The sequence below is a fragment of the Trichosurus vulpecula genome, chromosome 5 (genome assembly GCF_011100635.1).
Source record: "Trichosurus vulpecula isolate mTriVul1 chromosome 5, mTriVul1.pri, whole genome shotgun sequence".
NCBI classification, from domain to species: Eukaryota; Metazoa; Chordata; class Mammalia; order Diprotodontia; family Phalangeridae; genus Trichosurus; species Trichosurus vulpecula.
The window spans coordinates 93,913,470-93,936,566 of NC_050577.1; the positions used below are offsets into that span (position 1 = coordinate 93,913,470).

Consider the following 23,097-nt stretch of genomic DNA (forward strand, 5'->3'; position numbering starts at 1 on the left):
GCCCCCAGTCATGCAGTAGGGTAGAAGCCAAGCCACGATTAGAATCCAGTCTGTGTTTACTTCCAAACCACTGCTCGGTATGGACTGTTGAACTGACCCAATGTGGCACATTCGTATAGTTTTACATCCAGCAGGAAATGATTCCCAGATCCCACCATTTTTACCTAGAGATGAATTACAGCAGAGGTCACTTGCCCTCATAGACTCTTGGAGTAATCAATCATTCCACTTGTTTGATCTTTCGGTTTTACAGGGTTGAATCACCAAACTCTGTCCCTTGGGTGGTGCTAACTATGCTAGGAGATAATTGTCTTTTTCCCATTCTTTTAATAAAAGCCCCAAATACCACTCGAAGATCAGGGTGGAACATACCAGTGTTGGAAGTGAGAGAAAAAAAAAAAAGAGGCCAGAGCTCATCCTGATTCTGAGAAAGCAACATTGAAACACACAGAAGAAGAGATAGGACACGCCAGAGAGGATTTCTTTCCTATCAGCATCCCCTCCCCTCCTTGAGTTTTTAAGACTCGAAGGAAGCCAGTTAGACATCTAGTTCTCAGCTTCCAGGTCAGCTCCTCTGAAGGAAGAAGGAGATAAGGACCTTGACAAGATGGCCTATGAGAATGAGGGATAAGTGTCAAGAATCCGTCAAGGATCATCAACAGGGTGTCCCACAATCTGGGTGTATCAGTTTTTTAACGTAGTGGAAACAGCACTGGACCTTGAGTTAGGTGGTCCAAGTTCAGATCTCATTTTTGCCACTGACTGACCGCTCATCCTTAATTTCCCTGAATCTCCATTTACAGATTTATAAAATGGGGATGGCCACCTCACAGAGTTGTTTTGAAGATCAAATGAGATGACACATGTACGGTGCTTGGTAAACTTTCAAGATGAATATAAATATAAACTATCATTCTTTTTGTCGTTATTTTATTTGATGCTCATAATAGATTGATGCAGTAGATAGGACAAATATTGATACAGTCATCTCTCAGATAAAGGAACAAGCACAGAGAGTGGAAGTAATTTGCCCAGGACCACCCATCTAGTTAATGCTCGAGCCAAGAGCCAATGGTAGAGCTTTGGTCATAGAATCACAGATTTATAGCTGGGAGAGACCTCAGAGGACATCACATCCAACTTACTCATTACATAACAAGGAAAGTAAGACACAGTGAAATTAAGTTTTACCCAGGTTCACACAGTTAGGAAGTATCCGAGAGCAGATTTGAAACAGACTAAACTTTTAACTCACTCCATTAGCCTATATATACATATATCTATATATCTATATTTTACACACAAACTTCTCAATCTGAGCGCACAGGATCCCACTAAACATACAGCATCTGCTCTTCAGTCTGATTGTACAAAGACCACAATGCCATATAATAATAATAATAATAATAGTCAGCCTTTTTATAGTGCTTCAAGGTGAGCAAAGCAGTTTACAGATTTTATCTCATTGTTATCTTCAAAGCAACACTAGGAAGTAGGTGCTTTTAAGTATCTCCATCTTACAGATAAGGAAGCTGAGGCAGATAGGCTAAAAGATTTGCTCAGGGTCACACAGCTAATAAATATTTTGAGGCAGAACTTGAGTTCAAGTCTTCCTGATTCCACTTCCAATACTCTATCCAATGTACCACCCAGCTGCCTAGTTACCTTGATCTAGACCCAGTCTTTTTCCTGAACTCAAGTTCCATATTACCACATGCCTGCTGGACATCTCCCTCTGGGTGGACATCCTGTGAACATCTTAAACTCCACAGGTCTGAAACCAGATGTATTCTTTTCCCTACCCCTTCTCCAAACTTCCTTCTTTCTATGGAGGACACCGCTCTTGTTCTAGTCACCCAGGTTTATAAGCTTGATGTCATCCTAGACTTTTTCCCTGCCTCACAGTCCGTATCCAGTCAATGTCCTATCTTTTCCCTGGTGTGTTTCACTTCATCTCTCCCTTTGTCTGTCTCTCTTCACTCATGTAGCCACTACCTTAGTTCGATCTATCTTCACCTGTCATAGGAGCTAGTTTAATAGCTTCCTAACTGGTGTTCCAATTTCTAGTCTCTTTCACAATCCATCCTCTATACAACCACCCAAAAAAACCATCCCTAGGCAGTGATTGCTCTATATTACTCCCCTACTCAAAAGTCTTCAATGGCTTTCTGTTGCCTCTAGTATAAAACAGAATCACAGTCTGGCCATGACCCTCCTTTCCAGAGAGATTTCATACTAGTCAATCAACAATAATTTTTCAAGTACCTACTATGTGCCAGGCACCGTGGTAAGTGCTTAGGGATACAAAGAAAAGCAAAAGTGCCCTGCACACATTCTATGTTCCAACCACACTGGATTAATAGCTCCCCCTTCAATCCAGCCTTCCATCTCCATTCAAGCCTTTGCACACATTTTTTTCTGCATGCCTCAAATGCATTCCCCCTCCCCCCACCATCCCCAGCTTACCTTCATTTAAGGTTCTGTTCAGGTACAACAATAAAACCACTTTTGACTCTCAGTTGTTAGCGATCTCTCCCTCCTTAAGTTACCTCGTGTTCACTTGTTTATACACATTTTTAATCCCTCAGTAAAATGTAAACTTGAGAGTATGGATTACTTTTGTCTCAGTGCCTTGTGTGTGATTCCAATAGGTGCCTAATAAATGTTGACTGAATTCAGTTGGATTCCATAGCATCTATACTTCGGTCTGATGTATAGGTTTCAAAGTCATTACTATCTATTTTAGTGCTGGGGCAAGATTCACAAACCAGATCCTCAAATCATCTTTTAAAGATAAATGCGTGTAGGGGAAGAAAGATCCCAGGACGCTGGCCAGTAATGGGGCAATGGAGCCGTGGTCCAGCACATGTCTACTGTTGTAGAGGCTCTCTGCTAGAAGGTGAAGATAGTGGATGAGAAGGATCTTACTTGAAATATGGCCGTGTGATAGCTTCCAACTTCAATGAATTGGTTTTGATAGCTTAATAACTAAATGCTAATGTTACTTGTTTCTATATTGAAAGTGTGTTGTAAGTACTGCGAGTGATCTCTAAATTTCAATATCCTGGACAAATCCCTAGTTGCCTCACCCTAGGTATGGTTCTGATAATACCCATTGCCGAGTGGTAATGATGATTGTCATAATAATAATTGCATTTATAAAGTGCTTTAAGGTTTACAAAGTGCTTTACAAACATCACATGATCTTATCTTCACAAAAAAAGATAGATGTCATAATTATCCTCATTTTATATATAAGGAAACTGAGGCAGACAACTGTTCAGTGACTTGCGCTGGGTCACACAACCAATAAGTGTATCTGAGGCTGGATTTGAACCTGGGTCTTCCTGACTACAGGTCCAGCATTTTAGCCATGGCACAATCTGGCTCCCACTGTACAGGACTATGTTATCTACAGCACCCACTTCTTAGTTTACTGTATAATAGGAACTCATATCTACTATATTCCCATCCCTCAGTCAAATTTGCAGAGTCACACATATTCCACAGCTCCATTCCTCCATGTGATCATACCTCATGCTTCATCTAATCCCTTTCCTCAGGATTATCGTATAGGATCACACATTATTGGCAGCATCTAGCCCTGGGTACCACTTGCAGGACCCCATCTCATATACAGCACAATCATCCTTCCATTTAATTATACAGGAACACATATTGTCTACAAAATCTATTCTTTAGTCAGGCTGTACAGGACTAAATGTTGTCTAAGTACCTACCTGCAGGCTGACTCTTTTCATGGAATTGAGGGGATGGGCCAATGGGACTCTCTTTGTATAGTCACAAGCAAGTAGATTCATCTGATGATGCGTCTATGTGGTGATAATAGCAAGGGGTAGTGAGAGCATCAGACTACTGATATCAAGTCAAGAAGTGTTGGCTGGACACCCATGGTTAGTACCAATACTGTGCTGGGATTGTTTCCTGGGCTCTGATCTCCTCATCACCCATCTGTTCAGAGGTTTTCTGACCAGAACATCTAAAATGTGGAGTAAGTGTATGCTTATATGTGATGCATCTAACAGAGCAGCTAACTCGGGGGTGGTTATTCTCTTTACATTGAGGAAACTGGTTGAGAAGGCCAAGAGAGAGGCAATGGCCAATTCAGGGACATACACACAAAGAGTATGGGGTGGATAACAGGATCTTAGCTCATTCAGCAGCCCAGATTGTCCACAGCATCTGGATGGCCCATGGGCTCACTAACTCGTTCTTTTGATTGTGCTCTCATTAATTTTTTTTATCTCTCTGGTGTTCTCTTTATTATACAGAATAACAGATTACTAGAGCTTCAAGGAACTTTAACAGTCACCTAGTATGCACCTTATCTTACCTGAAGAAACTGAGGTTCAGATAGGGAGAGAGACCCTCTCTCTAAGTCTCCTTTTCTGAATCTGTCTTTTTTCTGTCTCTCACCTAGACATAGACATAGACACAGCGCCCTGGTGACATAGATAGACATACATACTCTCTATCACACACAGGGGGACTGACCTCCCCCTTCAAAAAAAATAACCCCAGAAGTACATATATTCACTCCCCAAACCTTAATAACTAATCATCTGGAAAGACCGCTAGGAAGAACTGGAATATGCTACAAAATCTGTTTTCATCCCTCAGATTCCCAGTGTGAAAACATTTCTAAGGAGTCAGGGTTAGGAGCAGATTCTCCTAGATGCAGGGATCAGGAGAGAGCTGTCACCTCCAAGGTCAGAAAGGTCCTTCCCGTGGCTAATGTCTGGCCCTGGAAAGGCAGGGCAGAATGGGCAAGATCTCTCTGCCCTAGCCCCTTCCAAAGAGTAAACTTGAGGCTTATGTGTTTTGGTAGCTCCAAGAGGCTTCATTTTCTGCTGTTTCTCCTTTACTATCTCAATTTCCCTACCTGTCAGTCATTTTGTTTTCCAAGAAAACCTCATTCCTAGGGAATTAGGGTGGAGGGGCATGGAAGGAGAAAGAGATCTCCCCCATTTGGTTCTTCCCTCTTTTCTTCCTTTCCTCCCATCTTCCTCCCCCCCTCCCTTCTTGCGACCTTGTATCTGCCTTCCCACCATCTTTCTCGTCTCTTACCTTTCTGTTATTCCTTCCCTCCCCAATGACATAAGCTAAAAGCCCCTGTAATGGGAAAGGCTCAGAAGGAATTTAGGGAGTGAGCCACCAGACTCCACCCCAGACGAAGCATCCTCCCCAGAAGGGTAAGAGTTAAGCTTTCCTCCCTGCATCCCTCGTCTTCTTCTTCCTCCTCCTCCTCGTCCCCCCTCCCTCCCTTTCTTTCTCCCTCCCTCCACTGCCTTTGAGTCCTGCAGCTAGGCCCTGGGCTGACCTTCACTGGCTGGGAGGACATACTGCGCATGCCTAGCCCTGCTCGCGGCTCTCAGCTGCCCGGGGACCCTAGAGCTGAGGGAGGGAGGGAGGGAGGAGGCGGCTGCTGCTGCCGCTGCCCGGGAGGGATGTGTCCCCCCACGCACACACACATTGCATACCCTGTCTCCCCCGTCCACGATGCCGGGGAGGGGGAGGGAAGGCGCGCCTTCCACGGGCTGGAGCATCCAGGGACCCCAGCCTCTGCTTCACGGCTGGGGCTGCATCTCTCTCCCCTGCTTGGGGAGAGAGAGAAGCTTTGCCATTTGGTGCTTGAGTGAGTGAAGGAGAGATGGGGGGACGGCAGGGGGGACTTCGGCTTCGCTTCAGGCCGCCGCCGCTGCTGTCCGCTGCAGCAGCAGAGCCGGGGCGGGGGGCATGGATCGGGGCCTCTCACTGAGCAGGGGCCCAGGCACAGCACCCCCACCCAGCCCCCGTTACTGGGTCCCCCGGCCTCACGCAGCCCTAGCTGGGTCACTACGTGGGGGCAATGTCCCTGAGAGACTAAGAGGGCGCCCCCGAAGTGATGCTCGGCTTTCTCCGGTGCCCCCTCTCTCCATCCAGCCGGCTGAACCTGGAAGACATAGCAGGGCTGGGTATCAAGGCAGGAGGCGCTGTGTACCCTGCCTGTGAGACCCAGATCAGGTCAGGCTTTCCTGGGAGCCTGTCTAAAGAAAGTGTGGGGGAGGGGGGCAAAATGGCCACGTGTGCCCATATATATGCCCCAGCGACTGGCTGCATTCTAAGAGTATGTACTTTCTCGTGTGTGCATGCCAGTGTGTTCCACTGGGATTCACCTATGAATACATACATAATTCCTAAATACATACTTATTTACATTCAGAACTACTAGTCTGTAGTCGTGTGCTGTTATGTCCGGAACAGGGGCATCTTTGAGGGCTTCTATGCCACACATGTGTCGTTCATGATGGCTGCGTGTGAATGTGCATGTTGGTGCGGCCCAGGGCATGGACGGGGGAGTCCGGAATATCAGAAGAAGCAGGCTATAGTCTTAGCAGTGGTTCTAGGAGAAAAGTCTGGGACCTTGAAGCAGGAGTGATGGTGGGCCTTTGACCTCTACCCAACTCTATCTTCCTGTCCATTCCTATTTCTTGATCTTTAGGTAAGTGGAGCTACCCTATCAAGGCTGGGCAGGGCTTCAGTCCCTTTAGCAACTGAATATACCCCTTCCCAAGAAATAGTCAGTGCTCCTCTCTACAAAAGCCTGGATGTCTCTCTGTCTCTTAACTTCTCCTGGGACCTATGCTAGGGTTGGACATCCTTCCCAATATTTATTCCTCCCCTCTCCTCCCTCCTTCCACACCTCCCCCCCAGTCAGAGGCAAGAACTGTTTCTTGTCTTTTTTTGTCTTCTTATCCGCCTTACTTAGCACCATTGTGCACGTAGCAGGCACTTGACAAAGTTTTGTTGGATCGAACTTTATTTTGTCCAGTGCCTGGTCTGATACTCACTATCCCAGAAGCCATCATGGAGCTCATATACCCCTGATGATGAAAAGCACTTGCAACAAACTGGATCTTAGTGCTGTGAAATGGGGAGCTGGCTCTGGTGTTTACCCTCCTGCCACAGGCCTTGAATGAACTCCTTTCTCATCTCTGTCTCTCAGAATCTTTGTTTTCCTTCAAGACTCCTTCAGGCGCCACTTCCTCCAAGGCCATTATTCAGCCATTGGCGCTCTCGCCCTCCTCAAATGCCTTGTATTATAATTGTTCCGTACATGGTGTATCTTACTGATAGAGTGTAAGCTCCTTGTGAGCAGGGGCTGGTTGTTGTTGTCTTCGCATTCCTACTATGTTGAATGGAGTTTATACGTTGAAGGGGATGGTGAAATATAGAAGAAGCAAGGGGACCCTCTTGCAGTCTGGGTTTTTAAGACAAGATGTGCAACCAGAACAATGAAAGAACAAATACTTTTAATTTTTTCAGTTAAGTGTTAAATCATGTGGTCCAGACAGTGAATGTAAAATGAGACAGAGAGAGGAGACCACTTTAGGTTTTCAGGAATATAGGTAGAAGTTGAACTAGGCCTCAAAGGGTAGGCAGAGAGGAGATAAGAGACCATCACCAGTAAGAAAAACAGCATGAATTTCCCATGTGAAGGTAGGAATGGAGATGGTGGGTTTGGGGGGGCACTGGGGAGACTGGCCTCGATAGTACATAGGGTTTTGTTGGGGAGGAGAGAGAAATAAGTTGAAGGGGAGAGGAAGACAACCCCTATTCTCCTGAAGTCTTTAGGGGAAGGAGGAGAGCCATTATAGATAGCAACCTTTTCTTGCCCCAGGGCTCGTAATCTTTTTTTTTTTTAAAGGCATGTTTCCCTTTGGTAGTCTGGTGAAGACCCCTTCTTAGAAAAACGTTTTTAAATATTGAAAAAAATACCAAATTTCAGTTAGAGGTTAGTAAAGATGATGATGTGGGTTTTTTTTTCCCCATCCAAGTTAACAGACCCCTGAAATCTATAACCCTTGGATCTCCTGATCCAGTCCAATCCCTACATTTTATACACAGCCATTGTGGCTTTTGCTGGCTGAAAAGTATTTTGTTCCAGGACTTATTCTGTTCTGATTTGAGTGGGGCATCTAAGTGAACCTTTGTTGGGAGAATCTCAGATTCTAAGTGTCCAAGTGTCTAGCTTCTTCCTATTGGGATCAGCACGTCCGCACACAGAAGGGACTGTGGCGGCTGTGTAAATCAGTGTCTGCACACGAAGACACTGTGGATGAACAAGAAACCCAGCAATGGCAGAAGGAAAGGCAGGCAGTGGGCAAAACAGACAGACTAAGCTCTCCTCTTCCCCTCCTCTTTGTGTGTCGTTCTTTCAGTGGAATCTGTGACTGTAGGGTTGAGTTGGAGCACCAAAGGGATGTAGGTTGATTTAGCCATGCTAGCTGTCCCTGTCCTCAGGTTGATTTTGGAGGTTACAGAGCCTCTACAGGACTACCCTTGGCACCCCCTTAGCACCACTGATGGGGGGCGGGGAACAGGGGGTGGGGAGTCAGGGGACAGGGGAAGGGTCAGGAGCTCCCCTGCAGAGGCAAGAACTCACAGATTGGTTCCTCTTGTTTCCTGCCCTTCTTCCACTCCCTGGCCTCTCCCTCCCACACAAACCCTTTTCTCAGGCTCCCTAAGACCAAACCCCACCTCCCCAGACAGCTTTTGGAACCTACAGCTTTCCCAGGGGGACTTGGGTGCCTGGGATGGCAGCTGCAGCGTCCTCTCCACCATTCCCTCCATTCTCAGGCCCCCAAGGCCAGAGACAGGACCTCTGGAGGCCAAGGCCCTCCTCCTGCATGGCACTCTCATCCTTCCTGCCCACTCTGCCGGCTTTCCCGCTCTCTTCTTCTCCCTCCACATCCTCCCTGTTCTCAGGCCCTCTCTCTCCTGGGCTCTTTTTCCTAAATATTTCCCTCAAGTCCTCTCTTTCTCACTTAGAGACTCACATACCCAGAAATAGACGCGACACTGACAAACAGGCCGAAATACACAGCACATGGTCAGTCTCCTACATGGATATGCGAACGCTCACGCAGACAGACCATAGGCTCACATACATAGTTCTGAGCACAAAGATAAACACAAAAAAGCACGTAGACGCATGAACAAGTCTTCACGCATGCACAAAGGCACACACACACAAAGGGGACGCATTCACAAAGATCCGTGCACACACAAGGACACACACACACACACATTCATCCAGGCTTTCTCCCACACAGCCCCACACGCCACCCCCCGCTGCCTCCCTGCCCTGGTGCGGAAAGGGGCTCTTCCATTCTTGGTCTCATGCTGGAGTCTCTGCCAGTGAATGTTTCCCTGCTTTGGCCTGCCAGGTCTCTGGGGGAAAGAGCCTTAGAAATGCAGCAGGAACAACTTGGGGAGGGAAGGGGGGGAAAGTTGGAAATGATTGTTCTTCGCCTGGCTCTCTTGGCGAATTCCCTAACCCAGAAACTATTTGCGGAGACGGCCCCCGGGCGGCCGAGCCCCGGTCCCCAACCTCCACTCCCCCATCCTCACAGCCCTCCCCTCCCCTCTCCCCTCGCCCCCTCCAGCCAGGCCTCGGGGCTGCAGGGCGGGCTGGCGGGCGGGCGGGCAGGCCGAGCCGAGCCAAGCAACAGCCGGCATTTGGAGCTCGCCTCCCCGCTTATCTGCGCTGTTTGGACAGCGAGGTTTAAAAAGGCAGGATTTTCTGTCCCCACCGAGTAAACAGCCAGACCCCGGGCAGCCCGGACTATTTCTGTCTTATCAGTGCAGGAATGCGGCAGCGGCAGCGGCGGCGGCGGCGGCGGCGGCAGCAGCGGCGGCAGTGGTGGCAGCAGCTGAGCGGGAGCGGCGTGGGCCGTGGGCCGTCAGGGCAGCCCTGAAGGGGCCCCCCTCCCCACTCCGCTCTAGTAGAAGTGTGAGAGAGCCCAGCAGGACTCAGAGGGGAGAGTTGGAGGAAAAAAAAGGCAGAAAAGGGAGAGAAAGAGGAAGAGAGAGAGAGAGAGAGAGTGTGTGAGGGAGAGGAGCGGCTGAGCCCACCCCGATGGCCGCGGACGAAGTTACTGGAGGGGCGCGCAAAGCCACGAAAAGCAAACTTTTTGAGTTTCTGGTCCATGGGGTGGTGAGTGGGGGAAAGTTAGCGGGGGAGGGTGAGTGAGCTGGCTCCGGCTGAATGGAGGGATGGCCGGGAGGGGCCAGGCGGGCTCTCCCCTCGCAGCCCCTCGGCTCTGCGGGTGGGGGGCGTGCTGGACCCGCGCCCCGGCCCCGAGGCGGGGTGTGCCAGGGAAGCCTCAGAGCCCGGACCATCTTGGGGTGGATGGGGATGGGCAGGGAGGGGGCGAGGCGCCCACTCACCGGAGACTTGGGGGGATACGCGGGGAGAGGGCTAGGAGAAGAACAGGGGACAGCCTCAGGTAGGGGCATCCCCTCTGTGACCCCAAACTTAGTCTATGACCCCGGCCACTCTCTCCCTCCTGGCCCGGGAGAAAACAGGGCTGTCGGAGCTGGGACATCGGCGTTGGGTCTCACTCGCTCCTGGGACTCGGGAGTGAGGAGCAGGTGACTTGGAGGGAGCTGTGAGCGGGAGAAATTCCCAGCACCCAAAGGGGCGTCCGGGCTAGGCCTAGGCAACCTCAGCATCTTGGCAAGAGCGGGGTGATGGTAGAGCTCCTGGAGCCCCCTGTCTCTAGCGCTGGGGATGCCTTCTTTTGGAGATCTGAGGCTGAGATCTGAGAGTTCTCTTAGCACGCTGGAAGATGTTCCCAGGTCCTCAAAGGTGTGAAGAGGTGGGGCCCCTTGGGGAGTGAGACTTGGCACCTGGAGGGAGACCATCCAGAGGGGAGATTGCGATGGCAGGAGGAGCAGGAGCAAGGGAGATGGAATCCCAGAATATACCTCTGAAGGAGTGAGACTCCAAAGAGGACATGGAGTGGTCTGGGGGATGTGGGTTGTGGAACTGAGTCAGTAGACGATGTGTGTGTGAGGGGAGTGGAGCAAGATGGGACCTGATGGAAATGACTCATGGCGGGGGGGGGGGGGGGGGGGGGGGGGGGGGGGCAGGCATGGCATCCCCTGGTGGGGAATAGGTGATGGTGATAAGACACGGAGGTGTATTCAGGTGTCCTCATTTTTTTAGAGGAAATTGTTTCAAAAGACCAAATTTGGGATTTGCCCCCAGCGGAAATCCCCTTTTAGGTTATAGAAGATTCTCCAGAATCTAAGCAGTTCTCTTTGGCTCCTTGGCAAGGAGATCTGGAGCTCCCCAGTTCTCTTGGGCTGGTCCTCTGACAAAGGAGGAGTAGGAAGGAGCAGCTTTGCCAAGTGGTGAAGGGCCTGGGGTGACCCTTGGACTTGACTTCTCTGCTTTCTACTTCTGGAGCCGCTCACCCTCAGGAAAGGGTATTGGGAAGAAACTCACCCCAAGAATTCTAAGCCTCAAGCCCATTTCCAAATGAAGCCTCTTTGAGAAAATGGGCATGGGACATGTGATTAATGTCTCTAACCAGGGAATGATGTGACCAACTTAGAGCATTACATCTCATGCTGTGAGCTTTGAAGGGTGTTGCCCAGTGCCCCTCGGTCTTGCCTCCCTCCACAGAGACCAGGCAATCCTCTGTGAGTTTAATCTGTGGGTGGGGAAGGGGAATCTGAGGCTCCAAGAAGGACTTGCTCTGACTATCCATGACCAAGCAACCCACCTCAGAAGTGTGAGTGACAGGAGCAGCGGGGCTTCCTAGGAGCCTGAGGGAGGGGGGAAAGGGAGAGTCGGCACAGGAGGAAGGGGGTCTGTTGTGGGGAAATGACTATCCTCCCTCCCTCCCTCCCTCCGGGATTCTCTTATACTGAGTCCTTTTAGTATCTTGGCCTTAGGAGAGATGGGCAGAGACAGCTGGCCTCAAGTAGGGGGAGGGGAGATTAGGGTTAGGGATATTCTGGGGCGGAGGAGAGTTGGCTGCTCTGGGGACATCAGGCTCAGTATATAGGCTCCTCCTTGTGACTCAAAGGCAGCTGGACTCCTGGGAGGGGAGAACTCAGGCTAGAACTGGTAATTTCATGAGAAGATGACAGGTGCAAAGAATCCTTAACCTCCCTCTCTCTTTCCTTGACCCTATCTCCCTTCTCCCTCTTTGTAGTCCCTGGATTCCCTTGCTCCCCACTCCTCCCTCCCCCAACTCTTCTTCTAGGGCTTGGACAATTGGGGTTAATGAGCATGTAGATCACTTCATTCGCTCATTTGCATCTCATTTGCATGTCATCTGACCACCCAGGGACAGGGATGCTGATTTCTGCCTTATCTCCTTCCCCAAGGCTCTTCTGACCCCTGACTGTCTTGAGTGGCAGGACTTGATTGAATTGGGGGGAGGTGAGGGGAGGGAGGGCAGCTGGGGGAACTTCAAAGAGATGTGGGATCCTAGAACCTTTGGAGAAAGTTGAAGGAAACTGGACAGACTGGGACTGTAGTCCCCAAACACTTTTTTCCCCACCTTGCCAAATTGAAGTGGACGAGAACAAGGTCAAGGCCTGCTCTGTGGCTTTTACAGAACCTACTTCCAGCTCTGACCTGCCCCAGACTCTTTCTTTGACCCAACATTCTGACTTACCCTAATGCCACCTCTGACCTTGTCTCTGGATACTGTAGTACATTGGATACTATCTTCCCTCATCCCCAGATGAAAAAAGAAATGGGAAATCCAACAAGATCCCACCTCTGATCTGTCCTCCAGTACGTTCAAAAGAAAGCTGCTGGTCTCCTATCTCTCTATGCTCCTCTTCTCTCCAAACATGGATCAGGATTAGAGCAGGGTATCATGTGGAAAGTAGGGTTTCAGAAAGTAGAGGAATGGGATTTGAGTCAGATGATTTAGAGCCAAGGAGCAAGAAACAAGGTCCAATAGGGACCTGAAAATAGGGTTCATTGAGGAGGTAGGAAGCATGCCATTTTAGGATCCAGTATTGGGCCTTACACCAATCTGAATCCCAATCAGCTTTCAGGGGCATCAGGTCCTCCAAATGGAAGGAGTTCAGGAAGCTTACATTCAATAGTAGGGCTTCCACCTTTCACTACTTTCTAAATTTCCCTAATCACTGACCCCAGTCAGAGGCACAGAGCTCTCCAATCTTCTTGGCTCACTAAGCTGTCTTAGCTTCTTGGATTCAGGGAACTGCTATATCCAATCCCTAAATACCTGTCTTCCTTCCTCTGCTGCAGCCACCACTGCACCCATTTCTTCCCTCTTTCCCTTCTACCCCCTCTAGACCACAAGAGTGCATTTTCTAGGATTTATTTACAAAGAAAAAGAGAATATACAAATTCAAAAATAATACACCAGGGCAAGGTAATTAGAAGTATGTGTAAAAGAAATCTCCCCAGTCCCAGACTGAGTGGCACCTAAGTTTTCCAACCTAATCCTTAACTAAAGTTCCCCAGGCCTAGCCTGGCCTATGATTCCTTCTTTGCCAAGAGCCCCAAAACATGGCATCATATTCTCCTCATACTCTAGAAGAGGATGCCATTGTTTAGAACACACTGAAGCCAATTTTGGGGTTGACCCACCTGAGTTTTCCGTTTGTACTCATTCGTCCATTCCTCTAATCCCCAACTTGCCCACCGGAAAGCCTTCTGATGGCTTGACCAGGCTGTGGTGCTTCTCCATCCAGTTACTTTGTAATATTTTGGTAACTAACTACCTTCCTCCCTTCTCTCTACCAAGGAGAGGTAGAATAGGTCTAGGGTCTCCATCCGTTCTAAAAACGACAGCCCCTTTATTTAGAAGCACAGAGCAGACCGGGTTAGGAAGTAGGAAACTAGGAGGTGAGATTAGGCAGGGCTGGGGATTGAGACTGTAATCGATTGAGCCCCAGGAGTCTAGCCCCTGATTTTAGATAGGCAGCATGCTCTAAGGAAATTATGGAGCTAGAAGTCATGAGGCTTAAATTCCTTAATCCTGCCTTAGCCACAAACTAGCTCTGTAACCATTAGCTTTCCTCTCTATATAAAGGGGAGTTGGATTAGATCAGTGGCTCTTTAACCTTTTTTGGTGACTCACCTTTGGCAGTCTGGTAAATCCTATGGACCCCTTCTCAGAATGGTCTTAAATGCATAAAATAAAACACATAATATTATGAAGGAAGCCAATTATGTTGAAATAAAGATGCAGTTTTTACCATCTAAGTTCCCAGACTGCTTGAAATCTATAGGTGATCTATCTCTTTCAACCCTGACAGTCTATAATTTTATGACCTCAAGCAAATCACTAAACCTCACTTTGCTAGTTTGTCAAATGGGCATAATAATAGCTTCCCGACTAATGGCATAGGGTTGTTGTGAGGATTGTGAGATTTCCTCATTTAGCAAATATTTATTGGATTCCTGCTCATGTACAGTCTCCACAGAAGTCCCACTATGATGCATCATTGTGATATAGAGCTGACCTTGGGTTTTGAAAACTGTGCCAGCCAAGTATACAGTCTGGCATGGCCTATCAAGCTGGAGAGACTTCATGTATGGGGCCAGTGATTGACTGTATCTACCATCCATGCATGACCCAACCAAGTGCAAGGAAGCTCATTGTCAGAGGGTTGGCTGCCATAGCAACTCATGTTGATATCTTCTAAGGCAAATGAAGACCTAGGATGTGCATTGGTGAGGGAGGGCCCACATGGAGACGATCATAGGGCCTTGGGGTATTGAAGAGAGGTAGTGGCATAACAGTTGGTCTCTGAGTCAGTAAGCCCTGGGTTCAACTCTTCCCTCTGATACACACTGACTGAATGACCCTGGGCAAGTGACAAACTCTCAGTACCCCAGGCAGCTCTTTAAGACTATTAGTTGCAGTTCAGTTGTTGATCTGCCATAGTAGAGGGAATTCTTGAAACCTAGGAAACATGTCCTGACCAATATGCAAACCACTATACTAGGTATTGTAATAATGAGCATGAAAAAGGTTTAGGCAATATTATTATTTACTCTTGGGGATCCCGACTGAACAGGACTCAAAGGGATACCGTCAGCATCTGTCTGGGTAGCGCCCAGCTTCTTTTTGTAAGAATTAACTGTCCCGGGCAGTTAGGTGGCACAGTGAATAGAATATCGGCCCTGGAGTCAGAAGGACCGGAGTTCAAATCCAGCCTCAGACACTTGACACTTAACTGGCTGTATGACCTTGGGCAAGTCACTTAACCCCAATTGCCTTGACTTCCCCCCTCCAAAAAAAAAAAGAATGAATTGTACCCAAATAGAGCATATTCCCCGTCCTGGTACTTCTCCCCCTTCCCCCCTCCCCCTTCATCCTCTCATTGCTAGCAGCCTAGAAAGCTCAGGGTCATAGCTGAGAGGTCTTGGACTTCTGAAGGTATTTGGGAGGTGGGTGGGAAGAACTTACTGTTGGGTGTATCCAGATGTTGATGTGGCCAAATTAGAGGTTTAAATCTCAAGTGGGCTTTGAGCCTCCAGGTGTGATCTCTGGAGCGTAGAGTCAAAGGCTAGCTGCTCTAGTCTGACTGGCTCGCCATGTCTCTGCTTTGCTCCCCTTCTCCCCCCCACCCTGCTCCCCAACCCAGCGCCCCGGGATGCCGTCTGGAGCCCGGATGCCCCATCAGGGGGCGCCCATGGGTCCCCCGGGTTCCCCGTACATGGGCAGCCCCGCCGTTCGGCCCGGCCTGGCCCCGGCCGGAATGGAGCCAGCCCGCAAGCGAGCAGCACCCCCACCCGGGCAGAGCCAGGCGCAGAGTCAGGGCCAGCCAGTGCCCACAGCCCCTACCAGGAGCCGCAGGTGAGTGAGAGAGCTACCTGCAAGTGGAGGGAAGGAGGTGGGGGAGGAGAGTGACTGGCTTTGGGAATAGCTAGTCTTAGGGGCAAAGTTTTCAGCTAGGAAGGAGTAATCAAGATGGAGGAATATGCCCCCCCCAACCCAATCTTAGGTGAATTTAAATAGGTGATGGAGAGAGTCAATGGCCTTCCTTTAGGCTTTAGCCTTTGGCTTGCCCCATTTTCCTTCCACAGCTCATTTATGAAGTGCTGGCATATCCACAGCTTCTGCCTTTTCCCTGCATTCCCTCCATGCTTTTTTCTCTGCCCTCATCCTACCTTGTTCCATACCTTCTCCCCAAACCTCCTATCATTACTGTTGCCCTGGCTCTCAGCCCCAGGATATCTGCTCCATTGGGTCTCTGTAAGCTCTTGGGGGTGGTACTCAATTAGGTATAGTCCTGGGAGGGTCTTAGAGGCCACAGGAGGTGTGTCATGCCCACCAGATCAATGTGGCTCCATATCCTCTTGGTCCGGTTCAGTCCTACCAGTACCAGCTTCCTCCAGCTTGGGCCACTTCCTCCAGCCACAGCTTGGGCTGCAAATACAAGACTCCTTTTAGGTCTTTGGTTGTTAGTGAAACATGGAAGCCTTACTTTGCACAATAGATGAATTCTTGAAAAGGGTGTAATTAGAACTTTTGTAAATTATCATTAATGTTCACTTGAATCCTATTTTAAAACATTCAGTTAAATTCACTCCTTAAAGCCTCACTTTCCTTATCTGTCAAATGAAGGAATTCACTAAATGACCTCTGAGGTCTCTTCCAACTCTAAATCCAGTGAGTCCAGAGGAATCTTGTGGTAAAGTAAATGATCCTAGCCTAAAACAGCATAACTTATCCCTCATTTATCTCATATAAATCTGGGTTTTCCATATGGTGAGATAGTTTAAAGTGAGGTACACCTGCTATAAAAGAGGCTTTCCCCTCACCTCCCTTGGGTGGGGTAAGGGGGTGGGGGGTGAGGTTGAGCAGGGAGCTGGGCAATGGGACAGAACACCACATAGGGGCAGTGTGGAGCTACAGTCCCAGTACATGCTCAAACCAGCCTTTGGCTTTCCCAGCCTTGGTTTAAGAATAGATCCTACAATTGTTCAATTCAGAGTTGGAAGGGATCTTAGAGATCATTGAATCCTATTTGGGAGTCAGAGGCAGGGACCTCATAAGAGAAGGTTCAAATCTATGATCCTATCGCCAAGCCCCATTGTGGCCTTGATGCCACACCTACCTAACCATACATACTAAATGGTGCCCTGACCATAGGCATACAAGGGACGTAGGCATGAATGCCCCCAGATCGTACCCATCTTCTTGGTTATGCATGTATGTGTATCCTTTGAATGCCCCGTGCCCAAATACAAGCCGGGTCATATCCTTACCCCATTCCCTTGTGACTAGGAAGAAAGCAGCTTCCCTTTGCCTTAGCTTAGGTCACCGGCCCTAGCCCCATGTCTTCTTCCCCCAAAGTTAACCTGATCACCCTAGAGTTTTCTGGCTCGAACTCCAGAGCCCTGCCCTGCCCCCATCCCTGGTCTTCCCTTCAGTCTATGCTTCCCGCAAAATCCCAGCCAACAAGACCTTTGAATACCATTCCCTCTCCTTGTCCCCCAAGTCCAAGTTGTTTCAGATCCTCCCTAACCCTGTGGATGTGGTGGGAGGGAGGAGGATTCTGAGGCTAGGGAGTGACTAGGGTCAGCCCCATCCCCCAGGGAAGGCCACAGCCCCAGCCCCATTGCCTGGCCGCTTACACCCTCAGGCAAGCGGGCAGGCTGTGGGAACCCCAGCCGGGCGGGCGGAGATGTCGGGATAATTTAGCAGGTGGCCTCGTTACTCCCAGATCTGTCGCCATGGTAACCTGGTTTTTTCTTTAAAAAATGTACAGTGCCAAGAGGAGGAAGATGGCTGACAAAATCCTCCCTCAAAGGGTGAGTGCCTTTCACGGCAGCCCCCCTGCCTGCCCCCCTCCCTTTCTGCTCCCCTCCTCTGCTGCCCCCCCTCCCACTGCGATACCTCCCCCTCCTCCCTCCGGGCCAAAGCTTCTTCGTCACAGTCACTTTCACTTTTTCTCTAAAAAGCTAATTAAGAAGTGAGGCTCCCCAGGCCATCGGGTTGGGAGGGGGGAGGGGGACAGAGGAAAGACGCAGGGATATGAGGGGCCAGAATGTTGACTGGAGCTGGGGGAGGTGGGTTTTCAGTGAATCGAAGTTGAGGGATCTAGAAATAGAGACTGGGGATAAAAGGGGGTACAGAAGCTTTGGGGGGAGGGTTGAGGGGAATAGAAACTGGGGTCTGGGCGAAGCTGGGAAGTAGAATACTTCAGAGAGCTGGCATAGAGACTGCTTGGGAGCATAGGGAGAGGGCACCAATACACTGGACAGGGTAATTGTCCCACTGTTAGACCGTGAAGGGTAGGAGCCTGAAGTGATGTCGAAGTCACTGAGATGCCAGCAATTTGTGCACTATGAGACTGAGGTCTGAGCCCATGGTACTCAAAACTATGGCTGCTGGCTCCTTCAGCTCTCTCAAGGACCCAAGAGTCCCCAACCTCACAGTGACCACTAGGAAGCCATCACATCTCATTAGAACCCCAAGCTTCAGTGACTGATAAAGAGCAAAGTGGGCAGCCTTTTTCCCTTTCTGGTTTAGTTTGCCAGCTGATCCCACCTTCCCTAATGACAGAATGGACAGAGTTCCTTAAAGGATGAGGTAATTCCCTTATCCCTAATTTGTGAAGTCTTTTCTGGCAAATAGTTGGTTAGTTGGATGTGCAATCTCCCCACTCCTTAGTCAGTTCCATGCTTTGGGATTGACTGAAACCCTCACTTTCCACACCGAGAGTTTAGACACCCCTAACTCCAGAGTCCTGGGATAAGATGATATCTCTACATTTCGTAGCCCAGATTTGTTGAAGCCCCTCTCTGCCCCTTCCCTCCAGATCCGAGAGCTGGTCCCTGAGTCCCAGGCTTACATGGACCTGCTGGCCTTTGAGAGGAAGCTGGACCAGACCATCATGCGGAAGCGAGTGGACATCCAAGAAGCCCTGAAGAGGCCAATGAAGGTGTCAAGGGTTTGGGAGTGGGACCCCACAGAGCCAGGCCTTTGGGGACATAGTATCTAGTTACCAGAGGATATGGTATAAGGAAGCAGCAGTGGTGTGGTAGAAAGCGCTGGATTAGAATTGAGAGGTCTGGATTCATAGCCCACCTCCCAATACTAACTAGCTATGTGACCTCAAGCAAGTTCCTTAATCTCAAATAACCTAACGTCTCAGCTTCAGCTCCATAGGTAAAATGGAAGCACCTATCTCATAGGACCATTGAGAAAGGCTTAAATGAGATATTTGTAAAGTGCTTTGCAAACTTTAAAAAGCTCTTTAGAAATGTTAGCTATTATTTGCCCTGGGGGGAGTTTGATATCTGCCCTCTGGATATTATAGCATTTGTTCTAGGGTAGATGGACATATAGTACCCTCCTCGAAGAATAAAATGTTGGTTCTCCAAGTTGGCTATCTGCCTCAGGGATCAAAGGCTCTTCCCTGACAGCTCAGTGGTGGGCGTGTCGCTTTCTCCTACAGCAAAAGCGGAAGCTTCGGCTCTATATCTCCAACACGTTTAACCCTGCCAAGCCTGATGCAGAGGACTCAGATGGCAGCATCGCATCCTGGGAACTTCGGGTGGAGGGGAAACTGCTGGATGACGTACGTCCTGGCCCAGGTCTCTCCATGGGTCCTGGGGTGGGTTATGGGCCAACGATGGACTTGCTGGGAGAGATACAGCAGCTAGATTTATGTTGGGCATCAGGAAGCAGGACAGAGGCAATGGGATAGGATGGGATGGGGTGGTGGGGCTTGGAGAATTGCGGTGCTTATGCAGAAGGGACAGTTCTAGGGGAGGAAAGGAGGAGGCTGCATCTGTTCATGCTGCCCCATCTTGCCCTCATCGTTTCACCCTGATAGCCCCTCCCTTGCCTGCTCCCAGCCCAGCCTTATTCTACCCTCCATGGCCCCTGTTTTGCCCCCACGGCCCCTGTTCTGCTCCCACAGCCCAGCAAGCAGAAGCGGAAGTTCTCTTCCTTCTTTAAGAGTTTGGTCATAGAGCTGGACAAAGATCTCTATGGCCCAGACAACCACCTGGTGGAGGTGAGAGATCCTATTCATTCATTTATTCGTACAGCAAAAATGTCTTGTTATTGTGCACCCCACCCCAAATCCTGCCCTCTCCACACAAAGCCCAAGATTGACCAATTTTAGCAAACAGTAGGCACCTCCTGTGTACAGTACTCTACAGCAGCTTGCAGACAGGTCCCCGACTAAGATCACCACCATTTCCAAACTGTCTCTGCATTCAGCCTAGGGAATGGCATCCTGGAGCTCAAAATTACCCAAAATTCAGGCAGGTCTGTGGTGGTAACCTAACTCTTTTTTCCCTGGACAGTGGCACCGGACACCCACAACACAGGAAACAGATGGATTCCAGGTAAAGCGGCCAGGGGACCTCAGCGTGCGCTGCACCTTACTCCTGATGTTGGATTACCAGGTACATGCTCCCTCCTGCCTTCCTCACCTCAAAAACCACATCAGTGCCCTTATCCTCTGTGGGGAGAGGCCCCCAGTGATTTTTCTCTCAGAAAGCTCCTCCCTCCCACCTTAGACTGATGGTTGGGCCCCTTGGAAACCCTCTCCTCCTTCCCTGAGTCCCTTCCTTTGGGAGAGCCTTATCTCAAAGGAGCGCCTTCTCCAAGGTCCCTGGTTCCACAATGTCCCTTTATCCTCCCCTGCACCTTTTCCCACAGCCTCCCCAGTTCAAACTGGACCCTCGCCTGGCCCGACTACTGGGGCTTCACACCCAGAGCCGATCAGCCATCGTGCAGGCCCTGTGGCAGTATGTAAAGACCAATCGGCTGCAGGATTCTCATGACAAGGAGTACATCAATGGGGACAAGTACTTCCAGCAGGTAACCTCTCCCCTAAATCCAGGGATCTGAGGGAGCAGCGAGTAGGGACAAAGACTTCCGAGAAGGTAACTGGAACCTAAAACTCTCTTGAATTCCCGTTTCATCTTCCCACTGCCCAAAGGCATTGAGAATCAAATGAAATCATTCACTAACTTAATGAATATTTATTGAACTCCTACTACATGCAGGCTCCATTCAAGCTTCATGGAAGGCAAGAAGTAGATATTCATTGGAGGCCACATGTGTAGAGGAAGGAGCAACAGATCAGGAACAGGAAAACTGGGTTCTGATCCTGACTTCGCCACTAAATGCCTGTGTGGACAGAGACAAGTCACTTAAACCACTTGAGTGTCCTCAGCCAGACCTAAAGACCTCCAAAGTTGTAGCTTTTTAGAAGTCCAGGTTCTCTGGGAGTTAGGAGTCAGAAGTCCTGTTTCTAGCCCCAAGATCTACATGACTTTAAACAGATTTCTTAACCTCTACTTGGAGCCTAATTTTCTTTATTTTTGAAATAGATGATGCCAGCCTCACCTGCCACATGGGACTATTGTAAAAAATATATAATGCATGTAAAAAGCACCTTGAAAAATATAAGGGATTCTAAAAATGTGAGATCACTAAGGTATTAGTCTCAGAAGGTAATCTCAGAGTAAAAGTTCTTTCTTTAGTCATCTCACTATACTCACATTTTTACTGAGTAATGATGGATGGTCTCAGCCTCCATAAGGGGACTTTTCTGGAGTTGAAAAATTTTAATGAGGACCTTGACATCCTCCAGCACAAAAGGGTGATGATATCTCTTCTACCCCCGACCCCTTTTCCCCAGATCTTTGACTGTCCTCGGCTGAAATTTTCTGAAATCCCCCAGCGCCTCACAGCCCTGCTACTGCCCCCAGACCCAATTGTAATCAACCATGTCATCAGGTGAGACAGTTCCTCTCCCTCTCCACACCCCAGAATTCTCCAATTATTTCCCTCTCCCTGCCTCCAATTTTTGGTCTTTCCCATTTCCCACTGACCCTTTTGGCTCCTATCCCAAGCCTCCTAGGCCCTTGGGCCCTGTACAGACCCTGGAATCTAAGGGTTGCCTTTCTTCTGGTAGTGTGGACCCCTCAGACCAGAAGAAGACAGCATGTTATGATATTGACGTGGAGGTGGAAGAGCCACTGAAGGGTCAGATGAGCAGCTTCCTTCTGTCCACAGCTAACCAGCAGGAGATCAGCGCCCTGGACAGTAAGGTAGGGTTAGTACTTAGAGCTAGCATTAGATATAAACCCAGAGAACAAAATGTAGGTACAGAGCTTAAGCAGATCATGACACATCTTTTTCCCTTTGCTTCCTGAACCTCAGTATCTTCCTGTACCACTCCCCTCTCCCCAAGATCTCGGAAGCATTAAAGGATATGTAGGACTTACCTTTGGAAGCACAGGACAGAAAAGCTACACCCCACTCCTCCCTCTCCCATGACTTTCCTCTCTCTCATTAAGACAGGTTCAGAATAAGAAAGCCCTTCTATTTCTACTTCTAGATCCATGAGACGATCGAATCTATAAACCAGCTCAAGATTCAGAGGGACTTCATGCTGAGTTTCTCCAGAGACCCCAAAGGCTATGTCCAAGACCTTCTCCGCTCCCAGAGTCGGGACCTTAAGGTAAGAAGCTAGGGTGGAGGAAAAGCTCAGGGTTGTGAGTATAGGTAATGAGACTTGGGTAAATGTTAAGTGTTAGAAGATGGGTGACGAGGAAGATGGTCCTGGGTTGAGTCACTGACTTCTATGCTTTCCTTCAGGTAATGACAGATGTAGCAGGAAATCCTGAGGAGGAACGTCGGGCAGAGTTCTACCACCAGCCCTGGTCCCAGGAAGCTGTCAGCCGCTATTTCTACTGCAAGGTAGCATGGTAGTTCCAACCCTGTGCCCTCCTTCCTTTCCCATCCCCTCCGTTCCAGGGCAAGTTATTAAAAAAAAAAAAAAACTTCTCAATGAGAATCCCCCCTAGAGAAATCTCTCCCCTCCTCAGCCTCCAAAGGCCAGTACCTCCCCTGCTCCCATCTAAACACAGGAAACTTGCTCCCAGGATTCCCCCCCCCAGGTGAGGTGGCCTATGTGCTTGTGGGTGGGCTCTTCCCTCCCCAGAGGTGCTGTACCCACTACTGCTCTTCCTTTCTGCAGATCCAGCAGCGCAGGCAGGAACTGGAGCAATCCCTGGGTGTGCGCAACACCTAGGGACCTCCTTGGACCAGACATCACCATGGACCTCCAGGGCTGGGTCCCCTGCCCCACCAGGGACCTCCCCCCTGGGCTGTAACATCACTCCTGAGATATTTTCCATATGGGGTTGGGGGGACCAGATTAAAGGTCATTCAGCTACCAGTAACTGTGTAGTTATTGGGAACTGGGCAGGTATAAGAGGCAAAAGACAGTGGCTCGTTGGGAAGGTCAGTCTCCCATCCCTTTCCC

General features: G+C 49.3%; 1 protein-coding gene across 2 annotated transcripts in view; it reads left to right on the forward strand.

Annotated features, from left to right (window-relative positions):
* Positions 1-23,010, forward strand: part of SMARCD3 (SWI/SNF related, matrix associated, actin dependent regulator of chromatin, subfamily d, member 3) — a 47,469-nt gene extending 24,459 nt beyond the window's left edge. The window contains exons 1-13 of one of the 2 annotated variants that reach the window (XM_036760013.1): positions 9,459-10,000; positions 15,439-15,650; positions 17,569-17,611; positions 18,622-18,744; positions 19,261-19,383; positions 19,729-19,824; positions 20,120-20,221; positions 20,478-20,639; positions 21,466-21,563; positions 21,742-21,877; positions 22,168-22,290; positions 22,428-22,529; positions 22,810-23,010. In XM_036760013.1, the coding sequence (XP_036615908.1) occupies positions 9,923-10,000; positions 15,439-15,650; positions 17,569-17,611; positions 18,622-18,744; positions 19,261-19,383; positions 19,729-19,824; positions 20,120-20,221; positions 20,478-20,639; positions 21,466-21,563; positions 21,742-21,877; positions 22,168-22,290; positions 22,428-22,529; positions 22,810-22,863 (1,452 nt within the window). In that variant the 5' untranslated portion in view covers positions 9,459-9,922 and the 3' untranslated portion in view covers positions 22,864-23,010. Of the gene's footprint in view, positions 1-9,458; positions 10,001-15,438; positions 15,651-17,568; positions 17,612-18,621; positions 18,745-19,260; positions 19,384-19,728; positions 19,825-20,119; positions 20,222-20,477; positions 20,640-21,465; positions 21,564-21,741; positions 21,878-22,167; positions 22,291-22,427; positions 22,530-22,809 lie in introns of those variants that run through there. The other variant, XM_036760014.1, reaches the window with a different exon arrangement.
* Positions 23,011-23,097: the final 87 nt, after the last annotated feature.